We start from the raw sequence: 23,967 nt of genomic DNA on the forward strand, positions 1-23,967 counted from the left end.
GCAGGCAGATTCTTAACCACTGAGCCAACAGGGAAGTCAAGCCCTAGCTTTAACAGAGATGCCCTTTACGAAGCTGAGGAAGTTTTCTCTCATTCCCAGATTGCTGAAAGTTTTTATCAGAAACAAATGTTACTTTGCCAAATGCTTTTCCGCCTTTCATCTATTGAGATAATCTATAGTTTTTCTTTTTTACACTGATCAATTTTCTAATGTTAAAACAATTATTCAATACTGGCAAAAACGTCATTTGGCCTTACTGCTTTATCCTTTTACATATTGTTGGATTCAACTTTCTAAAATATTAAGAATTTTTACATCTATGCTCATGAAGGATACTGGTCTATATTTTCCTAATAACATCTGAGTCTGGTTTTGATATAAAAATAAAGCTGTCCTCAAAAAAGTAAATTGGCTAGAATTCCCTCCTCAATTTTCTGAAATTGACTGTGAAGAACTGGTATTATCTGTTACTTACCTGTGTGGTAGACATCACCAGTCATATATCTGGTCCTGAGGATTTATTTGTAGGAAATTCAATTTCTTAAATAGACACAGGGCCATTCAAGTCATCTAATTTTTCTTGAGTGAGCATTAAAGAATGTGTGTCCTTTGAGGAATTTGTCCATTTCATCTAAAAAGTTCAATCTGTCGGCATAAAGTTATTTAATATACTGCATCTTTCAATAACTACATTCTGCAGTAATGAAAGCTCCCTCATTCCTGATATTGCTATAATTTGTGTGTGTCTGTGTATACATAGGTAGATAGATTAGTCTAGATGGAGGTTTTATTGATGATGCTACCTTTCTCAAAGAACCAACTTCTGTTTTCTTTAATTTTTCTCTATTTCTCTGTTTTCTATTTCATGGATTCTTGCTCTGATCTTTCTTAGTTGCTCACTTTGTCTTTCTTATTCTAATTCCTTAAAGTAGAAGCTGAGGTCATTGTTTAGAGATCATTTTTCTTTTATAAAAAGGCATTTCATGCTATACATCTCCTTCTAAGTACTGCTTCTGCTGGATCCCACACATTTTTATATGTTGTTTTCATTTTCACTCAGATCAAAATTCTTTCTAATTTAGCACTGATTCCTTCTTTGACCCATCAGTTTTTACATTTTAGTTATTTTTACATTTTATTTACTTTCCAAATATACGGAGGATTTTCCATACTTTATAGTAATTGATTTCTAATTAATTCCATTGTGGTCAGAGAAAATCTTTTATATAACTTGAATCTTTTTGATTTATCAGATTTGTTTTCTGGCCCAAATTACGGTCTATGTTGGCAGCTGTTCCACGTGTACTTGAAAATAATGTGCTTTTGTTAAGTAGTGTTGTATAGTGGTAATTAGATCAAATTGGTCAATAAAGTTGTTCAAGTCTTCTGCCAAATCTTCTATCCACCTATCAGTTATTGAGGAAGGATATTAAAATCTGCAACTGTAAATCTGTTTCTCCTTGCAGCTCTGTCATTTTGTTTAATTTCATATATTTGGAAGATCTATTATTAGTTGTGTAAACATTTAGGATTATTATGTCCTCTTGATGAACTGACCACATCAACATCATAAAATGACCCTTTCTCTGTTGATATTCTCTGATGTTACATCTAGTTTGTATAATATTAATATAGGTATTCCAGCTTTATTTTAATCTGTGTTAGCATATTTTCCCACCCTTTTATTTTTAATCGATTTTAAATTTTAAAAAATTTAAAAAAAATTTTTTTTTAAATTAAAAAAAAATCGTTTTTAAATATAGACATGTTAAATACAAATTTTGTTCTACGTAGCATATGGTTTGATCTTGCTTTTATATGCATTCTGACAATGACTCTTAACTGTGGTTTAGATCATTTAACATTTAGATCATTTAACATTTAGATCATTTAACATTTGATGTGGTATTATTTTGGTTTAGATCTATACCTTACTATTTGTTTTCTATTTGTCTCATCTGTTTACTCCATTTTTTCCTTTTTCTGGTTTCTTTCGAGTACGTTTTTTGATTCACTTTAACTCCTTTGTTGGCTTATCAGATAAAACTTTTTGTTGCGTTATTTTCGGGGTTGCTTTGGCGGATGTAGAATGCATCTCTAACGATTAGAGTGTAGTCTGGGGTCATGTACTACATCATGTATAGTATAAGAACTTCACAACAGTATATGTCCACTTCCTGCCTCTAACCCCAGCCTCTGTGCTACTGCTGTCATATATTTTACTCCTATGTATGTTTTAAGCATCTCAATTCATTTTTACCATATCCTGAAAACATTCAATTATCTCTTAAAGAGATTTATATAATAAGGGAAAACATCATGATATTAACCCATGTAGTAATTTCCTCATTCATTTGTATAGATCCCTGATTCCATCTGGTATAATCTTCCTCTGGTTTGAAGTAATTCCTTTAAATTTTTAGTTGTACAGATCTGGAGGTGGTGAATTATTTCAGCTTTTGTATGCCTGCATAAGTCTACTTCAAATTCATTCCTGAAAAAATAATTTCATTGAGTAAAAAAAATCTAGGCTGACAGTTATTTTTACTTTCACTATCTCCCACTGTATTCTAGCTTACATTATTTCTTATCAGAAATTCACCATCACCCTTTACCTTTTATTCTGTACATAACTGGTATTATTCCCCCTGGCTGCTTTAAAATATTTTGCTCCTTATCAATGGCCTTGAGCAATTTGATTATGATGTGCTTTGGTGTAGTTTCCTTCATGTTTCTCTTGCTTAGGGTTCTCTGAGCTTCTTGAATGTGTGGGTTTATAATTTTCATCAAATTTGAAATTTTTTCAGCCATTACTTCTTCAAAATCCCCATCTTCATCACTTTTGGTAACTCCAATTATGCATGTATTGGGCCATTTGAGGTTGTCCACAGCTCACTGATACTATGGTCTTTTTATATATTCTTTTTTTTTCTGTTTCATTTGGATAGTTTCTACTATTATATATTCAAGTTCACTGACCTTTTCTTCTGCAATGTTTAATCTGCCATTAATCCCATGCACTGTATTTTTCATCTTAAACATTGTATTTTTCTTGGACATTGTATTTCTTTAGGACTTTGATTTGGGCATTTAAATATCTTTCAGTCTCTACCTAACATGTTCAAGTTTTTCCTCTAGCTTACTGAAGATAGAACTGTTTCAGTGTTCTTGTCTAGTAATTCTACCACTTGTGTCACTTCTGGGTCAGTTTCAATCAACCGACTTTTCTCCTTATATGGGTTGTATTTTCCTTCTCTTTTGTGTGCCTGATAATTTTTTTATAGCTTTATTGAGATAAAATTGACATATAATATTGTGTAAGTTTAAGGTGCACAATATGATTTGATAGATGTATATATTGTGAAATGGTTACTACAATAAGGTTAGTTAACAAATCCTTCACCTCACGTTTACTTTTGTATGTGTGTAGTAAGAACATTTAAGATGTACACTCTTAGCAACTTGCATCTGTACAATACAGTATTGTTAACTATAGTCACCATGCTGTACATTAAATCCCCGGAACTTATTGATCTCATAACTGGAAGTTTGCACTCTTTTAGCAACATCTCTCTATTTCCTCCACCCCCAACCGCTGGCAACCACGAATCTGCTCTCCATTTCTATGAGTTCAGCTTTTTTAAGATTCCACATATAAGTGAGATCATACAGTTTTTTTGTCTTTTCTCTGACGCATTTCGCTTAGCATAAAGTCCTTGAAGTTCATCCATATTGCTGCAAATGGCAGGATTTCCTTTTTCATGGTTGAATAATATTCACATGCGCACACACACACACACACACAACACATTTTTCTTTCTCCATTTGTCTGTCAGTGAACACTTAGTGGTTGTTTCTTTATCTTGGCTATTGTAAATAATGCTGCAATGAACATGGCGGTGCAGATATCTTTTTGAAATAGTGGTTTCATTTCCTTTGGCTATATACCCAGAAGTGAGATTATTGGATCATATGCTAATTCAATTTTAAATTTTATGAGGAACTTCCACACTGTTTCGCACAGTGGCTGCACCAATTTACATTCCCATCAACAATGTACAAGCGCTCCCTTTTCTCCACACCCTTGCAAGTACTTGTTACCTCTTGTCTTCTTGATGATAGCCATTCTAACACTTGTGAGGTGATATCTTACTGTGGTTTTGATTTGCATTTCCCTGATGATTTAGTGATCTTGAGCAATTTTTCATGTGCCTGTTGGCCATTTGTATGCCTCTTGGAAAAATGATTATTCAGGTCCTTTGCCCATTTGTTAATTGGGTTATTTGGTTTTTGTTTGCTATTAAGTTGTATGAGTTTCTTATGTATTCTGGATCTTAACCCCCGATCAGTTATGAGATTTGCAAATATTTTCTCTCATTCCATAGTTTGCCTTTTCACTGTGTTGTTTCTTTTGCTGTGAAGAAGCTTTTTAGTTTGATGGAGTCCCACTTGTTTATTTTTGCCTTTGTTGCTTGTGCTTTTGCTGTCATAGCCAAAAAATCATTGCCAAGACCAATGTCAAAGAGCTTTTTCCCTATGTCTTCTTCTAGGAGTTTTATCATTTCAGGTCTTATAGCCAAGTCTTTAATCCATTTTGAGTTAATTTTTGTGAGTAGTGTAAGAGAGTGGTCCAATTTCATTCTTTTGCATTTGAATATCCAATTTTCCCAACACTACTGAAGAGACATGTGCCTGATAATTTCCGACTGGATGAACAACATTGTGAATATTATCTTGCTGGGTGCTTGGTATGTTTGTATCCATAAAAACATTCTTGAGCTTTGATCTCTACAACACGGTTAAGTTACCTGTAAACAGTTTAATCCTTTCAGGTCTTGCTTTTTAGCTTTGTTGGTGGGATCAGAAAAACACTTAGTCTATGATTAATTTCTTTCCCCTCTGTTGTGCACCATCACTCTTAGTCCTCTACTCAGTGAATTATGAGGTTTTGGGAGTAGGCACTATCCTCTGCCCTCTGTGAGCTCTGGGAATGTTCCTCCTAATCTTTTTAGGTGGTCTGTTCCCTGGCCTCTCAGATATTCTCCTCACACATGATTGTCAGTATTCACCTCTGGAGATCACTGACCGTACTTTACTTCCTGTTATCCAATGTCTTTAGGGCTGCTATTTCATGTATTTTGTCTGGTGCTTTAGTTATTTCAGATGCAAAGGGCCCTGTCATTCCAATTTGGCAGGTAGTTCCCGTTACTTTTTAAAAATTTAGTGGGTTTCGTTGCTTTGTTTGAAAAACTATGTCATTTGTGTGTCCCTTTCCCCTACTGCCATTTCCTCTGTATTTACAGTTTTAGCATCTGCATATTAACAAAATGCCAAATGTGATTCAGTGGATGACTCAGGATGAGGGGAAGGGGACTTGGGGGAAAAGGACAAGATGAAGCTCACCGTACTTAGTAATCAGAAATCAAAATTCGGAACTGATTTCCCCCCAGCAGAGGGGTCATGTAGGCAAGCCTAAATAATGTCACATGAACTTATTTCTGCTAAATGAGTCATTAACATTAACTTTGAGTAGATTATTACAAATGTTGTCTTAAAAAACAAACTGTCAATACACCATACAAGCATTAACACAAACAAGAAGAGGAAAACTTAACATTAAAAATGATGTTTTCACATAATACCTTCTGTTGCCATGCCCCAGCTTCCCATCTTCTGCCTCACCCCAAGAGTAAACTTCTCCTTCTGAAGAGAGGGCAAGACAGTGTTTTCCTCCTGAGTTCACAGCTACTTTCTTAATAAACACATGCTGAATGGATTCAAGTAATGTTGGGGTAGATACCGACTCTGTCCCTCCAATTCCTAGTCTGCCGCCTGCACCATACCCAGTGGCATACAGCTAAGACAAGAAAAAGTAACATAAACATCAGATTTTTATCTAAATATATTTCAGTAAATAATAAACCAATTAGTTCATTTTAGTAATTAATAACCTATATTTTAGTAATTAATAAACCAGATCAATGCTCTAGATTTTTTTACCACAGAAAAATAAAATTAAAAATCACAGGAAAGTTTAAGACTTTATTTTTGCTTTATCAGATCTCTAAAAATTAAAGAAAACATTATAATTAATAGAAACCCCAAATTCAGAAAATGTATTTTGAAAACACAGTCTTTTCCCTGGACGCATTTCTATTTTTGTCTAGAATAGCAACTACAATTAATACCAAGAAAAACAAAAACGATTTAATTAGCTACTATATGCAAATCCCAGATAAGTAACACCTACAGAAACACCCATATGAAAATTATACATATACTTAGTACTTCAGCAAGGCAGCATACAAATCACACAGCAGAATATACTACTTTTCTTTCATTCTAAGTGGGTAATTGATTTAGGACATAAAACATCTTTACCATAAAAAAAAAAAATCAAGATTGCCATTTCCAGATGCATGTCAAACACCCCTCCTATAACAATTTAAATGCTGTTTCACATTGTTTCAAATGCTCTGCTGCATTGACACAACAGTAAGGAAACTTCAAGGACTAAAACAGGAAGTGAAACCAAGAATTCAGATGGATAAATGAATCCAAAGTCAGCCTCCCCTGGGAAGGTTTTAAGGCTCTCGAGTGCACTGGGTGTGAGCAGTGAGGCGCCAAGCCTAAAGGGAGACTCTGTAGAAAGGAGAGGCTCTGAAGTGCTTCCCCTCACTCAGACTGTGAATGAGAACTAAGAAGAAAACAAAGAGAGTTGCCTTTCTCAAAACTTGGGACTGAATGAGAGGGTGGAAAATCTCTCCTGAGAATTCGTAACTACAAAAGCTGGTCCTTGAGTTGGTTTTCAGTCTGAATTAATGCTACCTAGGGTCTAAATTCCGTAGGTAGAGAATTTAATTTACAATGGCTTAAAGTTGGTAGTACCCAGGGTCACAAATACTTGTTTGATTAGTGACTTCAAACTAGGCCTCTGACACCACAAACTTCTTAACCAGCACAGGCAGGAGACAACACTATGAAAAAGTGAAAATGTGCTGCCTTCTTCTTTTACTTTCTCTTCATTTAGATACTGCCTGATCCCTCCTCAGTCTTCTGTCTGGAACTCCTCCTCTCAGACACCTTTCATGGAGCTATTTCCCAGCAGTTTTCCATGCTTCAAAATCGTCCCATCCTATCAGAACTTTATTGTTCAGAGTCCCATTTCTGTGAGATACTTAGCTTTCTAAGATGTTTAATAGATTCTGATACTTTAGGATATCATCTTTTAAAATGTGTCCATTAAATGCATGGACCCTGTAATAAAATACCTTAGCTGAGAGAAATCAAAAACAAAACAAAACATACAAAAAACAAACAAACAAAAACTAGGCCTCAAAGAATTTCTACATCAAATTTTCCAAGGAAAATGGTCAGCTCATAGTTTTAAAAATTCCCATTATCTAAAAGGAAGGAAGGCACCATGAGAGAGAGTCAGAAGAAAAAAAGCCCAATATTATGTTTAAAGAAATAAAAAGCTTGAAAGTATCCCCAAAGAATAAGAGACCAGAAGGTAACCCAAAACAGAACTTCCAGAAATTAAAAAAAACATAGTTGAAACAAAAAACCCAGAAGTATTAAACAGAAGATTATAAACAGGTACAGAAATCAGACAACTAGAAAATGGATCTAAGGAAATTATCCAGCATATGGCACAGAAACACAAACAGAAGAGGAAACAGAAAAGAAGAGAGAATTTGGGATAGATCTCCTCACCTGAACGTCGATCAGAACTCAGAGTTTCAGGTACAGATCATACAGAGAATATGGGAGAGGCAATATTTGAAAAAATGTCTGATAATTTACCAGAGTTGTTAAAAGGCCACTTCTCAGAGCCAGGAAGCCCACCCCTCATCCCTCACCACCTGGCAGAAACAAAACAACACAAAAAAGGGCAGGAAAAGTAAAAAGAAACTGACATCTAAATATATTCTAGTGAAACTGTAGATCACTAAAGAAAGACCTTGAAAGTAGCTACAAAGAAAAGATTTATTACCTTCATTTGGGTAAAAATTAATCTGACTGCTGACATCACATTAGCAACAATGAATGCCAAAAACCAGAAGAATAAAACCTTTAATAGGCTGACTGAAAATAATGGTCAACTGAAAGTGTTATACTCTAGAACAGGGCTTGGCAAATCAGGCCCACCACCTGATTTTGCCACACCCATTCATTTACATATTCTCTACAAGCTGCTTTCATAATTGCAACAGAGACCAGACTATATGATTCCCATAGCCAAAAATACTATCCTTTACCTAGAAAAAGGACAAAGCTAAGATATTTTTAAATAAACAACAAAAACAATCAGGGGATTAACCAACAGTAGACCCTCACAAACGGAAACTGAAAATATACACTTAAAGTAGAAGAAAAATGACTGCAGATATAAGATCTGAGACGTACGAAATAATTGGTGACCAAAGATGTGTATAACATTTGGGTAAATCCAGAAAACACACGGTCTATATAAAACAACAATAATAATAATGCCTATCATTCGGGGAGCAGGTTAGCGCCAAAACACAGGATAACAAAGGATCAGCCTTTTTAATTTGAGAGGAGTATAGAAATTTTAGATTTTAAATATACATGTTAAAATCACCAGGGAACAACTGAAAGACAGAATTCTCCAGAAAACAGAAAAAGAGAGCTACACTTCAACCCTTGCTATGAGGCTAGCACGACCTTGATACCTTTGGCGGGTGGCCTCTGACGTGGTTCCCAAGAGTCCCTGCTTGCAGGGATTCCCGCCCCTATGTAATCCCTTCTTGGATGTGGGCTAGACCTAATGACTCTCTTCTAATGGACAGAATACAGCAAGAGGGATGGACTGTCACTTCTGGATTAGCTCACACAAGACTGACTTCTGTCTTGCTCTCATGCTCTCCTGCCCTCTCCCTTGCTTGCTCTGATGAAGCCAGCTGCCACATAGTGAGATAGCAAAGAGCTGAGGGCAACCTTAGCCAATAGGTCATGGGGAGCTGAATTTTCCTCAGGCCAGCCTTGCAGCAACTGCAGCCTGATGAGAGATTCTGGGCTGGAGGCCCAAGCTAAGCCACCCAGGGAAACTGTGAAATAATAAATGTGTATTGTTTTACGCCAACTGTTGTAAGTTAAACAGATAACTAATATATTGGGTTGGCCAAAAGGTTCTTTCGTTTTTTTCCATAAGATGGCTCTAGTAGTGCTTAGTTGTTTTTAACTTCATTTGAAACAATTTTGTTAGACTGTATTGGGACAGCTGTCATTATCAGTGTGCATTAAAAAAAAAAAATCAAAATTGGTGAATTTTTGTGTAGCCATTCTAATACTGAAGATATAGGGGGGAAAAAAGCAACAGTTTTGGCACATTACGCTTTATTATTTCAAGAAAGGTAAAAACGCAACTGAAATGCAAAAAAAGATTTGTGCATGGAAAATGCAAAAAAAAATTTGTGCACAACATTTGTGCATGTTGCTAATTTGTGTATGGAAAAGGTGCTGTGACTGACTGAACATGTCAAAAGTGGTTTGCAGAGTTTCATGCTGGAGATTTCTTGCTGGATGATGCTCCACAGTCGGGTAGACCAGTTGAAGTTGACAGCGATCAAATCAAGACATTCATTGAGAACAATCAACATTATACCACATGGGAGATAGCCGACACACTCAAAATACCCGAAACAAGCACTGAAAATCATTTGCAGCAGCTTGGCTATGTTAATCACTTTGATGTTTGAGTTCCGCATTAGTTAAGCAAAAAAAAAAAACCTTTTTGACCGTACTTCCGCATGTGATTCTCTACTGAAATGTAACAAAAAGTTCTGTTTTTAAAACAAATTGTGTTGGGCGATGAAAAGTGGATACTGTACAATAATGTGGAACGGAAGAGATCATGGGGCAAATGAAATGAAGCACCACCAACCACACCAAGGGCCGGTCTTCATCCAAAGAAGGTGATGTTGTGTATATGGTGGGACTGGAAGAGAATTCTCTATTATGAGCTCCTTCTGGAAAACCGAACGATTAATTCTAACAAGTACCACTCCCAATTAGACCAACTGACAGCAGGACTCAAAAAAAGCGTCCAGAATTAGTCAACAGAAAACGCATAATCTTCCATCAGGATAACGTAAGACCACATGTTTGTTTGATGACCAGGCAAAAACTGTTCCAGCTTGGCTGGGAAGTTCTGATTCATACGCCGTATTCACCAGACACTGCACCTTCAGATTTCCATTTATTTTGGTTTTTACAAAATTCTCTTAATGGAAAAAATGTCAATTCCCTGAATACTGTAAAAGACACCTGGAACAGTTCTTTGCTCAAAAAGGTAAAAAGTTTTGGGAAGACAGAATCATGAAGTTGCCCCAAAAATGGCAGAAGGCAGTGGAACAAAACAGTGAATACGTTGTTCAATAAAGTTCTTTGTGAAAATGAAAAATGTGTCTCTTATTTTTAACCTAAAAACCGAAGGAACTTTTTGGCCAACCCAATAGTACCATAACCGGACATGGAGTGGGTAAGACAAGAATATTATGATGATTGCACTCATGATCCTGGATCTCCCCAAAATCCCAAACACAAACCAAAACAATATAAAACAGAACCTGACCAAGTAAGGTTTTTCCAAAGAATACAAGACTATCTGATATAAGGAAAACAATTAATCCAATTCACTATGTTAATCCACTAAAGGAGAAAAACATCTCTTTGATTATTTTTTAAACATAGGAAGAATGTTTGACCGAAGTCAGTACCTATTCCTAAATAGAAAAAAGAAGGGAACTTCCTTAATCTGATACAGGGCATCTACCAAAACCCCACAGTAAGTGTGTAAAGGATTCCATCATAGTGCTTCCTTTGCAGCCTGGATCAAGCCAAGAATAGGCCCACTACCACCCCTGTTTAATACTGTACTGCAGCACCCACCAGGCTGATGAGCTTCATTTCTCCCCTGCACAGGAGAAAAGTAAAAGTAAAAGACAGGTGAACTGGAAAGGAAGGAACAAAATTTATTTACAGAACATGGCTTTATAAAGAAGATACACAACAGTTTGAGATACTAAGAAAGAAAAGAGTATAATAAGGTCACTAGACATAATGTCAGTATATAAATACTAACGATTTCCATGTATCAGTAGCAATTAATTTTTTAAAAGATAGCATTGTGGGGCTTCCCTGGTGGCGCAGTGGTTGAGTGTCTGCCTGCCGATGCAGGGGACACGGGTTCGTGCCCCGGTCCGGGATGATCCCACATGCCACGGAGCGGCTGGGCCCGTGAGCCATGGCCGCTGAGCCTGCGCGTCCGGAGCCTGTGCTCCGCAACGGGAGGGGCCACAGCAGTGAGAGGCCCGCGTACCGCAAAAAAAAAAGATAGCATTATGATAGCAAACAAAAAGGAATACATACGTTTAACGAACTGATATGCAAACAATTATAACACGCTTTTTTATGTATGCTGCATCTCAAAATAAAAAATTCTAAAACCACAGGACACATTAAAGATTAAACAGAGATACTTTAGAACGATAGCTGCTTCCAGCACACCATAAGCACTGTGTACATAGTCTTGAGATACTGTTTTAGCACAGAATCGTTATACATGCTGTGAACCAAACAAATGCCCTCCAGCCACAGCTGTCTCAGTTTCAGTGTATGACACAGGAAATGCACCTTCTTACCTTCCCATCAGCTGTCACTGCAAAGAGCGTCTGCTCTCCTCCAATTAACTGCACGGGTCTGAGAGCTGCAAGGGCTTCACATGGAGTGGGGACTTTAACTTTTGCACCTTCGATGCCCCCAAGCTGACCCCTATGATTATGACCCCAACCATAAATTGTTCCACTGCCGCCAGCAGAAAGAGTCCAGTCATCTGGTCGCCTGTAACAAACATTAAGAGAACAATTGACATGGGAAAGAACTGCACGTGAAGCACCATTCTCTCACAGACAACATTATTTCTTATTTCTGATATAGTAAACCTGTTCATCCACTGCACAAGTTGTTCATCTTGCTCTCTTCTAAAAATGCCGTGGCTCTCATGGAGAACATCCATGTTTTCGCCGTCTGCCATTAATTCACGAATTTTCTTAGCCACCTGGACAACATTATTATGAGATTATACATCAAACACTCATCTCTCAAGAATAAAACAAATAATACTAAGGTAAGAAGACAGGAGAGGAGGTCTCCCCACCCAAGAATATGAGGGAATGCCAACATCAACATTGTGACTTTACAGTTAATAAGTAAAATCAACATGATTATATCACGTTGAAGATATTTTAAAATGTCTAGACAGTATCATTATATCTTTACTAAAAATAAACTTTAACTGAAATTTACAGTATCAGTTTATTCATTTTCACCTATGTGCTTTTTTCTTTATGATATTCCTTGGCAAGAGAAGTGTTACTGTGTCTCATAATATTGGCATCTTTTTACACTATAAAGAAAACACTGTGCATCCCAAAAGTGGTTCCAAAATAACTTGCAATACCTCATCGAGAAACAGACGGGGCAGTGGTGTTCTCTTGTCCAGGGCCACAGCAACACGGGAGGCCATGCAGTACCTTCGGAACCAAGCCCACTTGTGCGTCTCAGCACAGCAAGGGAGAGTGTCTAATTCCAGGTCACAAGCAAGAGCTACTAGTACCTGCAGCCACCACAAATTAACAACACAGGGACTCTCAGAGACACGGCTGACATTCCACTTCACCAACACTGCCTGCCAAAGACAGCCCCCACGCAGGCTCCCTGGGGGTCCTCCTTCAGAATTCCTCATGCCAGGCTGACTGCCACGTGCCCAGCAAGGGTCTTAGCATCACCAGTGATGTGGATTATTCCTACCCAGTGACTAGCAATGCACCTGACAACAGGACCTCAGATCAGACCACTGCTACAACACTTGCCACCTAAACCAAGGCATCTGAAAGCACACTGATACTTAAAGTACAAGGGCTTAGATCACACAGTTAACTCCTGAAAATCTTTCATATTCAACTTCAGCAATAGCTACACCTGTCCTTGGGGATGCCTGATACTTGATGCACTGCACTTGATGGCTCTCTGTGGCTCTCTCATCACTTCAGAACAAGTCAAGTATTACCTTGAAGAATGGGCTGTGGAGCAGTTGTTTGCCACCTCTCACAATAGGATCTTCATATTCAAACTGCCTTTGCAAAGCTTCTGGAAGGCCTTTCACCAGAGCAGCAAGAGCACTGCCTGAAAAACTCTTCAGAAAACAACCAAATTATAACCTATCCCAGGAAACCAAATGCAGGGGAGTCGAGTGTTTTGTTCCTGTGAGTCAAATGTTTTATTACATTGATACTGTTCTCCCCTAAAACATGTGATTGATACTTTCAAATAGGAAAAAATCTAAAAGGACATGATGAACACGAAAATAAAAAAGAACATGAAAATTCACCTCAAAATGTTTGGTCTTAATTTCAGCACAGCAACTCCCAGGGAACCAGAAAGGAACTTTCTGGCCTACAAACCTCCATCTCCAACATGGTTAAGATCAAGAGTTCTTTTCATAGTAACTATTTCATCCAGCAAAACAAAGGGGGTGTGGTGAGTCAGACTCATAAAGTCCAATAGACAATCCTATTCTCACAGCCTGAGAATAGGGCTGTTCTTAAAATCTAAGCCCAGCCTGAACTCAATATAGTAGCAATATAAGGGAGTCTGGATGCAAGAAAAGCTGTCTATTCCTATGTGAAACTTCCCAACTCTTCTCGGTGATTTAGAAGTTTACATTATTAAAGCAACGCTTTAGTCCCAAAGGGTCACACGACTAGAAACTGTAACGTGATGTTTCGTACCAAAGCTCTCGTTTCCCCATCATCTCCAAGTAGCCTGTTTATGTTAATTGATTGCCCAAATTCAGTTGTAAGAAGCTTCCTTAATCTTTGAAGGGCCCACATTCTGTGACTGGCAGCTGAAATGAGAAGGCAGAAAATGTCAGAGGATGATCATTTTTCTCACGGAGTGAGACAGACCTGACAACGGAGGTGCCATTTACCTAAGGCACTCAGCTGTGCGCACGCTGCCAGAGAGGCTGCAAGGCGGGGGATGATGCTTCTGTTTGAGGCAAGGTTGAGCCGGAAGTCCAAAAGACAGGTTACTAAGTCCATGGACGGACAGGAGAGGACACAGCGATCAGAAAGGAGGTCTTTAGGGCCTGAAAAAAGAGCACTATAAATGTCCCCTTGCTGGACAGGGCGAGAGCTACCCCACAAGGAGACGTGGACAGATTCAACCAACAATGAGTGGGCCCCATCCCCCTGGATGCCACGGTTAGAGGGGCGCCCGGGGTGCTGCCACTGTCTTGCACATAACTACGTTCTGTACACTGACATTTTACCTGAAAAATCAAATGGCTTAAGAACTGCAACCAGCAACAGCTGGGAAACTTTGGGTGAGGATGGAAGGCTAACGCCCAACAGGCAGACAGCTGAAGCAGCTCACTGCAGTTCTGATCTTTGCCACGGCGGGGCCTTGGGCAGTGCTGTCTCCCAACACCACAGGAGAAGGTGGACCACAAAGTACTAAATGAACACGACATGTGTGTTTCCCTCGCGTGGGTCATCAAGCCTTGGTGGCCATAAGCCTCCTCCTCACCTGCAGCTGGCATGATGGGGTAGACTGTGAAGCGCCAGCCCCATCCATTCACAGACCCGTCACTGATGAACTTCCACTTCAACTCATCCCCCGGGATGCGCAGCTCGCTGGACCAGTCAGACCACTCCCGGCCTGGAGGACAGAAGCACACTGGGGTTGGGTTCACCCGTCATCAGATCAACATCAACTTCTTTAGATACAAAGCAAAGTCATTCATGCCACATCTGAAGAATAGCTGGCTCCTCCAGCCCACTCCCCATGTGCGTTCACACCATGCCCTTCGACTCACACTGTAGCAAGCAGTTGGGAAGTGGAGGGCAGGCAGGCACTGCTCCAACAGAGACACTCACACACAACCACGATGCTGTGTGAGAGGCCCGCAGAGACAGCCCATGCTCACACCCAGGGTCGGGGCCGCAGGGAGGTCTCTTGGGGAAGGTCTGATATAATGGTTGTTACCCAGGCAACAAAACAGAAAAGCCCCGGTTCTTCCCCAAAGAGGGTGCAAATGTTCAAAGGCACAGGGGGCACCCCTGCGGCACAGGGGCAGTTCAGCAAGGAAGAGCCACCCTCAAGGGAGAGTGGAGCAGCCCAGCCAGAGCCTGGGGCCTGGGGTGCCACGGAGAGGAGCTAGAGAGACAGGCGTGTGGGGTGCTACCCCAGCCAGGCTTCTACTTCGAAGTGCCGTCGGTCAGTGGCGTGGCGGCAGCCTGGAGGGAATCTTGTCGGAAGCATAGAAACCGGGGGGAACATCTCACAACACTGAAAACTATATCGACATTTGTCAAACTGCCAGAAAAAAATCCACACTCATCTGTGACACCACTTCATCCGAAGTAACGTTTTGTGAGTAAAATTCTACTGGGTCACAGCCAGGCCCATCGTTTACATTCGGTCTGTGGCTGCCTTCACTACAAAGGCAGAGGGGAGTAGTTATGTCAGGAAACGTCTGCTGACCCTTGCTCCAGGTGAAGGATAAAGAAGTCTGAAGAGATCTACGTGTGCACGCGCGCGCACACACACACACACACACACCCCCACACACACACACCCGCACTGATGATTCTAAAAAGCCCAGTGAAGAGCGTGTTAACAAGCCCCTAGACAGAGTGATCTGCTCTTGCTCAGCCTCATGTTGAGCATGAGGTCGCTCAACCTCCTGAAGCACATCAGCAGAGCAGAGAGAGGCCCAAAGGAGACACCTCTCACCCACTCCAGTGCTGTCTACCACACGCACAGAACACTTCCTCCGTGTGCAACCCAAGTCCTCACTGCAATCAATTAAAACCCAAAAGCCTTTAAAGCCTTGTAGTATGTCAACATTTACCTGGCACGAGCCCGGCACTACCACACACCTTACAGCACCGTCTCCACTGACTGGCTGAGACTGGGCCCCAGGCGGCCTGTGCTCCCAACAAGGACCCGTGCTCACACTAGTCACCCAGTAATCCCACCCGTCAGTGGTTAGGGGCAAACATCACTTGAATAATTATCTTACTGAAAGTACTGGGAAGAGGCAGATAAAACCTACTGTATTTTGCAGCTGGATCACTTATGGTCCCTTCCTTAAGTCTTACATGAGAACGAAGCAGTAGTAATGTTCTGTTTAGTAATGCTAATGGTTCCATTCTACAAAGCAAGCTCAACTGGCTTCCCACCTGACCGCACGGAGACAATCCTGTTGACGCCGTCCATGACTGTGAGAGGGTCGTGGCGCCTCTCTGTGGAGCACTGCCGGTCAAACTCCACCCTGAGTCCTTCTGCGCCTGGAGGACAAGCGAGCACAAAACACAAAGTAACAACTCCCACTCAACATACCACAGACAAGGCCAAAAGCCACACAGAAGCAGTGAGACTAAAATGATGTGTAACAGCTAATGAAAAGCAAAACTCAGGAAGAACTAACCTCAAAAAATAAGAACCTAAGACTGAGCACCCCTCTCTCCCACCCTGCCTCCCACAAAAGAATTCACCTGGGATGGAAACGCCAGAAGACATTCTCACTTGGCCAACTGGTTTTGTGGTCTCACTTCTGGGCACATTTTCATGCTGCAGCCCCAGCTGTGAGACCACGCTTTATTATCCCGCCCACCCCCATATTTAAAAAGCCATATAAAATCACATGCATCAAGCATTTAGCATTAGATCTAGAGTCTTCTCTGGGACAAATTAGCTTACAAAAGAATCAGTAAAGGGTAGGACTGGGTTATGGTGGAGGGAAGAGGGTGGCAAAATAACTATAAAACCACTCAAAATGATAAAAAAAAAAAAAAAAACAGTGATTCCAGGGCTCTTCAAATCAATTAACGGCAAGCAACAAATTGAGAAGTGATTATTTATGGAAAAACCTGCCAAACTTGGGTAGGGAGAGTGAGAGCCTGTGGTGTCCTCGCCTGGGGCTGCTCTACGCAAGCTGGGGCACAGCTCTACCAGGGTGGGACTCTACCTCCTGGGGCTTTTTGCTCACTGTGTAGAGCAGGGGAAGTGCCCGGGCAGAGATTCTGGAAGTCAGAGAGTAGGGAGGGCAACTGAGGACACACAGAAAAACTTGCATCTTTGCTGGCCCGGGGACAGGGGTGTGGCTGGGGGGTGCCAGACCTGAGAACTAGCCAGAACTCTAACAGGAAGATCCTGGAAGTCAGAGAGCAAAGAAGCGCTCAATGAGGACGTCATTGAGGCCTGGATGACGCGAGGCACGTGTACTCAGGAAAACGGAAAGAGCTGGGCGCACACACACGCACAGGGAAGACTGCCAAAACACTGACTTCCATGCCCTCCTTGCTCCCACCCACACAGAGATCCACCCGCAGAAGGGAACTCAGCAGGCTTGAGCGCCAAACCAAGCAGACATAGAGCAAACCCTAGAAGTCAGGCTAGAAAACAAAAATCAAAATAGAAAAGTGAGCAGGGATCCCAGTGGACATATGATGTGGGGGAGAGATTTCAGAGAGTAATTCCAGGCATGTTACAAAACAAACACAAAACCACCAAAGAAACCCAGTGACAATTACAAATCTTAAAAAAAAGTCAGAATCCAGGTGACACAATACAATCTAAATGTCCAGTTTTCAATAAAAAATAATGGGATATGCAAAAACACTGAAAAGTTTGAGCCATACTCAGGAAGAAAATCAGGCAACAGAAACTGACCCCGATGGCCAGATGCTGAACTGAGTAGACAACAACTTCAAAGCAGCTGTAATAAATATGTTCAAAGAGTTCAAGAAAACCAGAGAAAACATGATCACAAAGGAAAAGATGATAACAATGACTCGAAGAAAAAAGTACTAAGAGGAATTCTGGGGGTGGAAAAAGTACAATGACTGAAATGAAACATTCACCAGCTGGACAAAACAGCAGATTTGAAATGGCAGAAAAAAAGAATCATTATACAACTTGAAGACTGTGTAATTTCTATTACTCTAACTGGAGAACAGAAGAAAAAAGATTGAAGATAAATAAAGTCTCATAAACCTGGGAGACAACATCAAGCATACAAACATATGCATAATGGGAATTCCAACCCCCCCAAAAAAGAGGGAAGAGGTTAACGGGGGGCAGAAAAAGTACTTGAACAGAGATAGCCCCAAATCTCCAGTCTGATGAAAAACATTAATCCACAGTTCCAAAAATTAATAACCCCAAGTAGGAAAACACAAAGAGATCCCCACCCAGACACATTATACTGAAACTGTTGAAAACTAAAGACATGGAGAAAATCAGGAAAGCAAGAGCAAAAGACACATAACATATAGGGGTACAAAATACAGTTAACTCTGACTTCTCTTGAGAAACAATGAACACAAGAAGCCAGTGGGATGCCAAATTTAAAGTGATATGAGAGAAAAATGCCTATCAACTAAGAATTCTATCTCCAGCAAAACTATCCTTCAAAAGCGAAGGCAAAATAAAAACATTCTCAAATACACACATACTGAGAGAATCCACTGCCAGCAGACATGATTTAGAAAAACCACTTAAAGTATTTCAGGCTGAAATAAAATGATACTGGATAGTAACTTGAATCCACAGGAAGAAATAAAGAGCACTAAAAATGGGAAAGACATGGATTGAGAAATAAGGTTTTTTTTCTCCTTTTCTTAATATTTTTACAAGGTGAAAGACTGTATAAGGGAGAGCTTAGGAAACTACAGTCCACTGGAGAAATTTGTCCCACTCACCATTTTTACATAGCTTGTGAGCTAAGAACAGTCTGTACATTTTTTAATAGTTGGAAAAAATTCAAAATAATATTTTGTGACATATGAAAGTTGGCCAATCCCTGGCACAATGCGATAATTATTAAATCACATACATATATTTGTAATACATATAGTTACAAATATGTTGTACAGGTCTGCAACATATACAGATACAGTATATACAACACTAACAGCAAAAATGAAGGAAGAGGAAATAGAACTATAATGAAGCAAAGTTGCTGCATTTTACCAGAACTAAAACATTAACCTGACCTAGACTGTGATAAATTATGTATTTTAATCCTCAGAGCAAACACCAATAAAAGTGGTTTAAAATCAACAGAGGAATTTAAATGGTACACTAAAGAAAATTTTGTTTAATATAAAACCAAGCACTGAAGGAGGAACAAAAAAGGACACAAGACACAGAGAACACACACAGCGAAATGGCAGATGTAAATCCAACCACATTGTCTATAACTAACTGTCTTCCTAATCCAGATGTAAATCCAACCACATCTATAATTACATTAGATATGAATGGCCTAAGCATCTCAATCAAAAGGCAAAGACTGTAAGGATGGTCCTTAAATATGTTCCAGGTTTAGGCCATTTGTCTTGCTTTGTACTTGCCATCTGCCTTTTCATACCCATGAAAAAGAAAACCGAAGCAAGGATGCAAAGAAATACTACAAACTATAATGCAAAAAAACTGTCTTGAACGACAAGACCTGAAACTACATTTTAAAGGGGCGCAACTCCTTATCTGAGAATATCGCCTATAACAACCAATATGAAAACATATTCTTAGTAAAATTACAGAAAGAAAGCACGATTTATAAGGGGGGAAAATAGATTATCATTTTCCCACTTTCACAAGAGAAAAACATATTTAAGGACCAGCAAAGAAGATGACGTGGAGGGGACAGGAGAGAGAGACGGGTAGAGAGGAAGAGAATGTTGTTGGAGAGGTGAACAGGGCTCATGTAAAGTTGCACAGGCCACCATCAAGGGTTTACATCCTATTTTAAGGTTACAGGGGTGTACTGGTGGGTTTTAAGCAGAGTAGCAGTATGTTCTGACTCGTTTAAGAGACTCTCTCTAGATGCCACGTAAGGAGTTGATTCTGGGGGACAAGTAGGTGAGAAGTAGAAGGTGAGAAGTAGAAGCAGAACATGCATATTATACTAGTATATGACATCTAGTATAATAAACCAGGTGAGACTAGATGGTTGGACCCAGAATGATCTGGAGTTGGTGATAAATGACCTAATTTGGAATATATTTTTAAAGTAGAAATGATAGGACTTGACTGGTAGACTGGTTATGAAGTAAAGAGAGAAACAGAAAAGAGGAAGAGGGATACCAGATTTTTGTCTTAGGCAACCGCTGAGTGGAATTATCTTTTGTTTTGTAAATTTCTATGAAAGAGTAAGAGCTCAAAGTTAAAGAAGCTTTTCTGAATGCCATCTCATTCCAAAAGTTTAAGAGTACTAGTTTCACATAAAAATGATCCGGATAAAAGTATCAAGGTCAGAAATCCAAGAAAGAGGGGATATATGTATATGTATAGCTGATCCATTTTGTAGTACAGTAGAAACTAACACATTGCTGTAAAGCAACTACTCCAATAAAAATTAATTTAAAAAATGTATCAAGGCCAAATGCAATAAAAAGTTATCATTATAAAAGAGAGAATAAGAACATAATAACATTTTCCTACAGACAATGAAAGCAAGCCAGAAAGATGTACCCACAAAACACATGAAAATTAAAATCTATTATTTCAAACCAAGCTAAAAGAAATTAGGAAAATGATACAAGATATGAAAGAACAACATAAATTAGAATTAGGACAACCAAAACACTAAATGAGAAAATAGGGTAAAGAATTTTTTTTTTAAATTCAGAAATGAAAATTAAACTAGAAAGAGCACAGGAGCAAATAAACACAACGAATAATGCTTTGAAACAAACAGAAGGACAAAAGGGGAAAAAAGAAGAGATAAAAGGCACTTGAGGGACTTCCCTGGTGGTGCAGTGGTTAAGAATCTGCCTGCCAACACAGGGAACACGGTTTGAGCCCTGGTCCAGGAAGATCCCACGTGCCATGGAGTAACTAAGCCCGTGCACAACAACTACTGAGCCTGCACTCTAGAGCCCGCGAGCCACAACTACTGAGCCTGGGTGTTGCAACTATTGAAGCCCACCCACCTAGAGCCCATGCTTTACAACAAGAGAAGCCACCATAATGAAAAGGCTGTACACCGCAACGAAGAGTAGTCCCCCGCTCGCCACGACTAGAGAAAGCACACGCGCAGCAACGAAGACCCAACGCAGACATAAATTAATTAATTAAACTGTTCCTCCAAAACTGTTTTAAAAAAAAAGAAAAAAGAAGCACTTGAGAGGGAGTAGCCAACACTGACTCTAAAACAGCGGTCCCCAACCTTTTTGCACCAGGGACTGGTTTCGTGGAAGACAATTCTTCCATGGCCGGGGTTGGGGGTGATGGTTCCCAGCAGATGAAGTTTCGCTTGCTCACCCACCACTCACCTGCTGTGCGCAGTTCCTAACAGGCCTCAGCCCGGGGGACCCCACCCCCACCCCCACCCCTGGCTCTACACGGCATCCAACACAAGAAAACGACCACATATTCATGAAAAAGAAAACTGAAGCTAGGATACAAACAAATACTACAAACTGTAATGCAAAAAAACTGTCTTGAAAGACAAGACCTGAAACTACACTTTAAAGGGGCACAACCCCTTATCTGAGAATATCGCCTTGTAACAACCAATATGAAAACATATTCTAGTAAAATTATGGAAAGAAAGCACAATTTATAAGGGGCGGGGGAACAGATTAGTATTTTCCCACTTTCACAGGAGAAAAACATGCTATCCAAAAAAGCTAACTTTCAAATTTGGGCACAAACTCTTAGAACAAGCTGACCTCAGTCGGGACTGCCGTCCTCTGAGCCCTGATGAGGAACTGATAAGAGAATGAGCTTCAGACAATCACAATAAGGAAGGAGACAACTAAAACTAAATGCAAATTAAAAGGAAGGAAGTAGAGTATGTAACAGCTATTATGCTCTGGGATATACAGTATAATCATTTAAATAAAGTTACAACAATGAAGAGAGCAAGAAAAAAATTTTGTTAAATATTTTCAGTAACTATGTGCATGTTTGGTAGTATTAGAATTGTATCCTTAGTCTTCTGTGCATGTAGTGTGGGATAAAGCAAATAAGTAATTATGAGATATTCTAATTCTATCATCCCGTGTCTTAGAACCAGGATTTTGGGTATGGAACAAAAGAAACACTGACATAAGAGAAGAGGTTAAAAGTAGAAACCTTGTAGCTCTGAATTTGGCTCTATCATATCATTATGAACTCAAAAGAAAGTCAGTCAGTCAGTCTGTCTGACTGTCCACTCATTCATCCTATCTCTGTCCACTGAAAAAATCTAGAAACAATGATAGCCCAGTGATCTGAAATGCTATCTCCACTAAAAGATACCAGGGCAGATTCCAGGTGGAGGGGAGAAACTACATGACAAGCCTAAAGCATCCTGTCATATCAGACTATATGGGAGTCACTGCAAGAGCCAAACTGAAGAGGTTCCTGATGTCTAGAGATGGGATAATCTGAGCTTCTGTAGGATAATAGTCACAATGGATTAAAGCCCATCATATATGTTTAAAACCATGAGTTCATAATGACATAAAAGAAAAAATAGGTAATTCCCTGGCTGTCCAGTGGTTAGGACTTGGCGATTTCACTGCCGTGGGCCTGGGTTCAATCCCTGGTAGGGGAACAAAGATCCCATGAGCTGCGAGGTGCAGCCAAGAAAAGAAAGAAAAAAGAACTGGTCACCTTCAAAGAATGATAGGTAACCAGTTCATTCTCTTGAAAATGTAAACAGAAGAAAAGAATCAAGCTTTTATCCTGCCTTTCTTACGCAAACAACCAACCAAAAGAGAGGAAATGTCCCTATATAGAGTATTCTAGCAAATAAATAAGAAAGCAATGGAACGATTAGAATAGCACCATTTTGCAACCTCTAATGGATTTAATGGCCTCAGGCAATGAGCATCAGTAGCGGCTGCCATCACGAAAGGAAAGACAAGCAGATAGCAGGTGCTTCCAGATGCTGGATCACAAATACCAATGGTCTCGCCAAAGGCTGAACTAATTGGGCCTCTGAATCAGGGGAAATCTGCAGAAAGACGGGGCTGGGGAGCAGGTGGAAGTGCAGCAGGAGTGTGCAGGTCAAAGGCCCAGGTTCCTCCATAGGTGAATTGTTGAGAAAAAAGGAAAAAACTGTAGGTCAAAAGAAACTTAAAAGATGGAAATTATTAATTAAGAGAGGTAAGATGACAATGCACGCTTGGGTAATAGAAACTGTCCAGAAACACAAACCAGGACTGTGTTACTTCAGGGGACACAAGGAGGGCTTCTGTGGACGGGCACAAAAACTCTAGACCTGAGTTTTGGTGACTAAGGCATCCATCTAATAAGCATTAAGCTAAACATTTACTTTGCGTGGTTTTCTTTATCATGCTTTATTTCGGGGGGGGGGGTCGTTTTTCTAGAAAAGGTGGGAAAAGTGATTCTAAAGCAATTCCGTAGCTTCTTTTCTATAAAACAATGACGGCTGCTTCTACTGATGCAACTGCAGAAATGAAGCTGTTCTACAGGCAGGGACGCCCCATTTCCTCCCTGGGGCCAGCCCTGAGTACCTGGTATCTTCACTGTACCGCTGGAGGAAGTGTCATCAGTGTAGGGATGGCTACTCTCCACCACCACGGGCTGCGAGGACAGGCGGCCACTCTGTGAGTCTGTGGCTACATCCTCCAACTCGGTGACACAGAGCTCCAACAACATATCTGCCACCTGCAGGAGGAAGTGGGGTACAAAGCAGAAGGACGTCAGGATGCCTGCCCAATTCAGATCTTTCCATAGGGACGGGGGCAGAGTGGAGGCCTTGGGAGTTTGAGAAATCTAGTTCAAATTAGGGCTCAGTTTCCTCATCTAGAAAATCAAGACAGCACAGAGCTCGCAGAGGTAGCAGCCAGGAGGTGCCTGACACACCCAAAACACCCAGTACATGGCAATTGATGAAATGAAATGCCTGTGATT

At 40.1% G+C, this 23,967-nt stretch overlaps 1 protein-coding gene across 1 annotated transcript in view; it reads right to left on the reverse strand.

The window, feature by feature from the left end:
• HERC2 (HECT and RLD domain containing E3 ubiquitin protein ligase 2) overlaps positions 1 to 23,967 on the reverse strand; it is a 230,085-nt gene that overhangs the window by 20,849 nt on the left and 185,269 nt on the right. The window contains exons 70-79 of the mRNA XM_082658482.1: positions 23,568 to 23,721; positions 16,275 to 16,382; positions 14,617 to 14,748; positions 14,018 to 14,176; positions 13,818 to 13,933; positions 13,097 to 13,222; positions 12,488 to 12,643; positions 11,970 to 12,085; positions 11,670 to 11,868; positions 5,643 to 5,857 (exon numbers count right to left, since the gene is read on the reverse strand). Coding sequence (XP_082514608.1) covers positions 5,643 to 5,857; positions 11,670 to 11,868; positions 11,970 to 12,085; positions 12,488 to 12,643; positions 13,097 to 13,222; positions 13,818 to 13,933; positions 14,018 to 14,176; positions 14,617 to 14,748; positions 16,275 to 16,382; positions 23,568 to 23,721 — 1,481 coding nt within the window. The remainder of the gene's footprint in view (positions 1 to 5,642; positions 5,858 to 11,669; positions 11,869 to 11,969; positions 12,086 to 12,487; positions 12,644 to 13,096; positions 13,223 to 13,817; positions 13,934 to 14,017; positions 14,177 to 14,616; positions 14,749 to 16,274; positions 16,383 to 23,567; positions 23,722 to 23,967) is intronic.

Source organism: Grampus griseus (genome assembly GCF_964374135.1).
Source record: "Grampus griseus genome assembly, chromosome: 7".
In the NCBI taxonomy this organism is placed as follows: domain Eukaryota; kingdom Metazoa; phylum Chordata; class Mammalia; order Artiodactyla; family Delphinidae; genus Grampus; species Grampus griseus.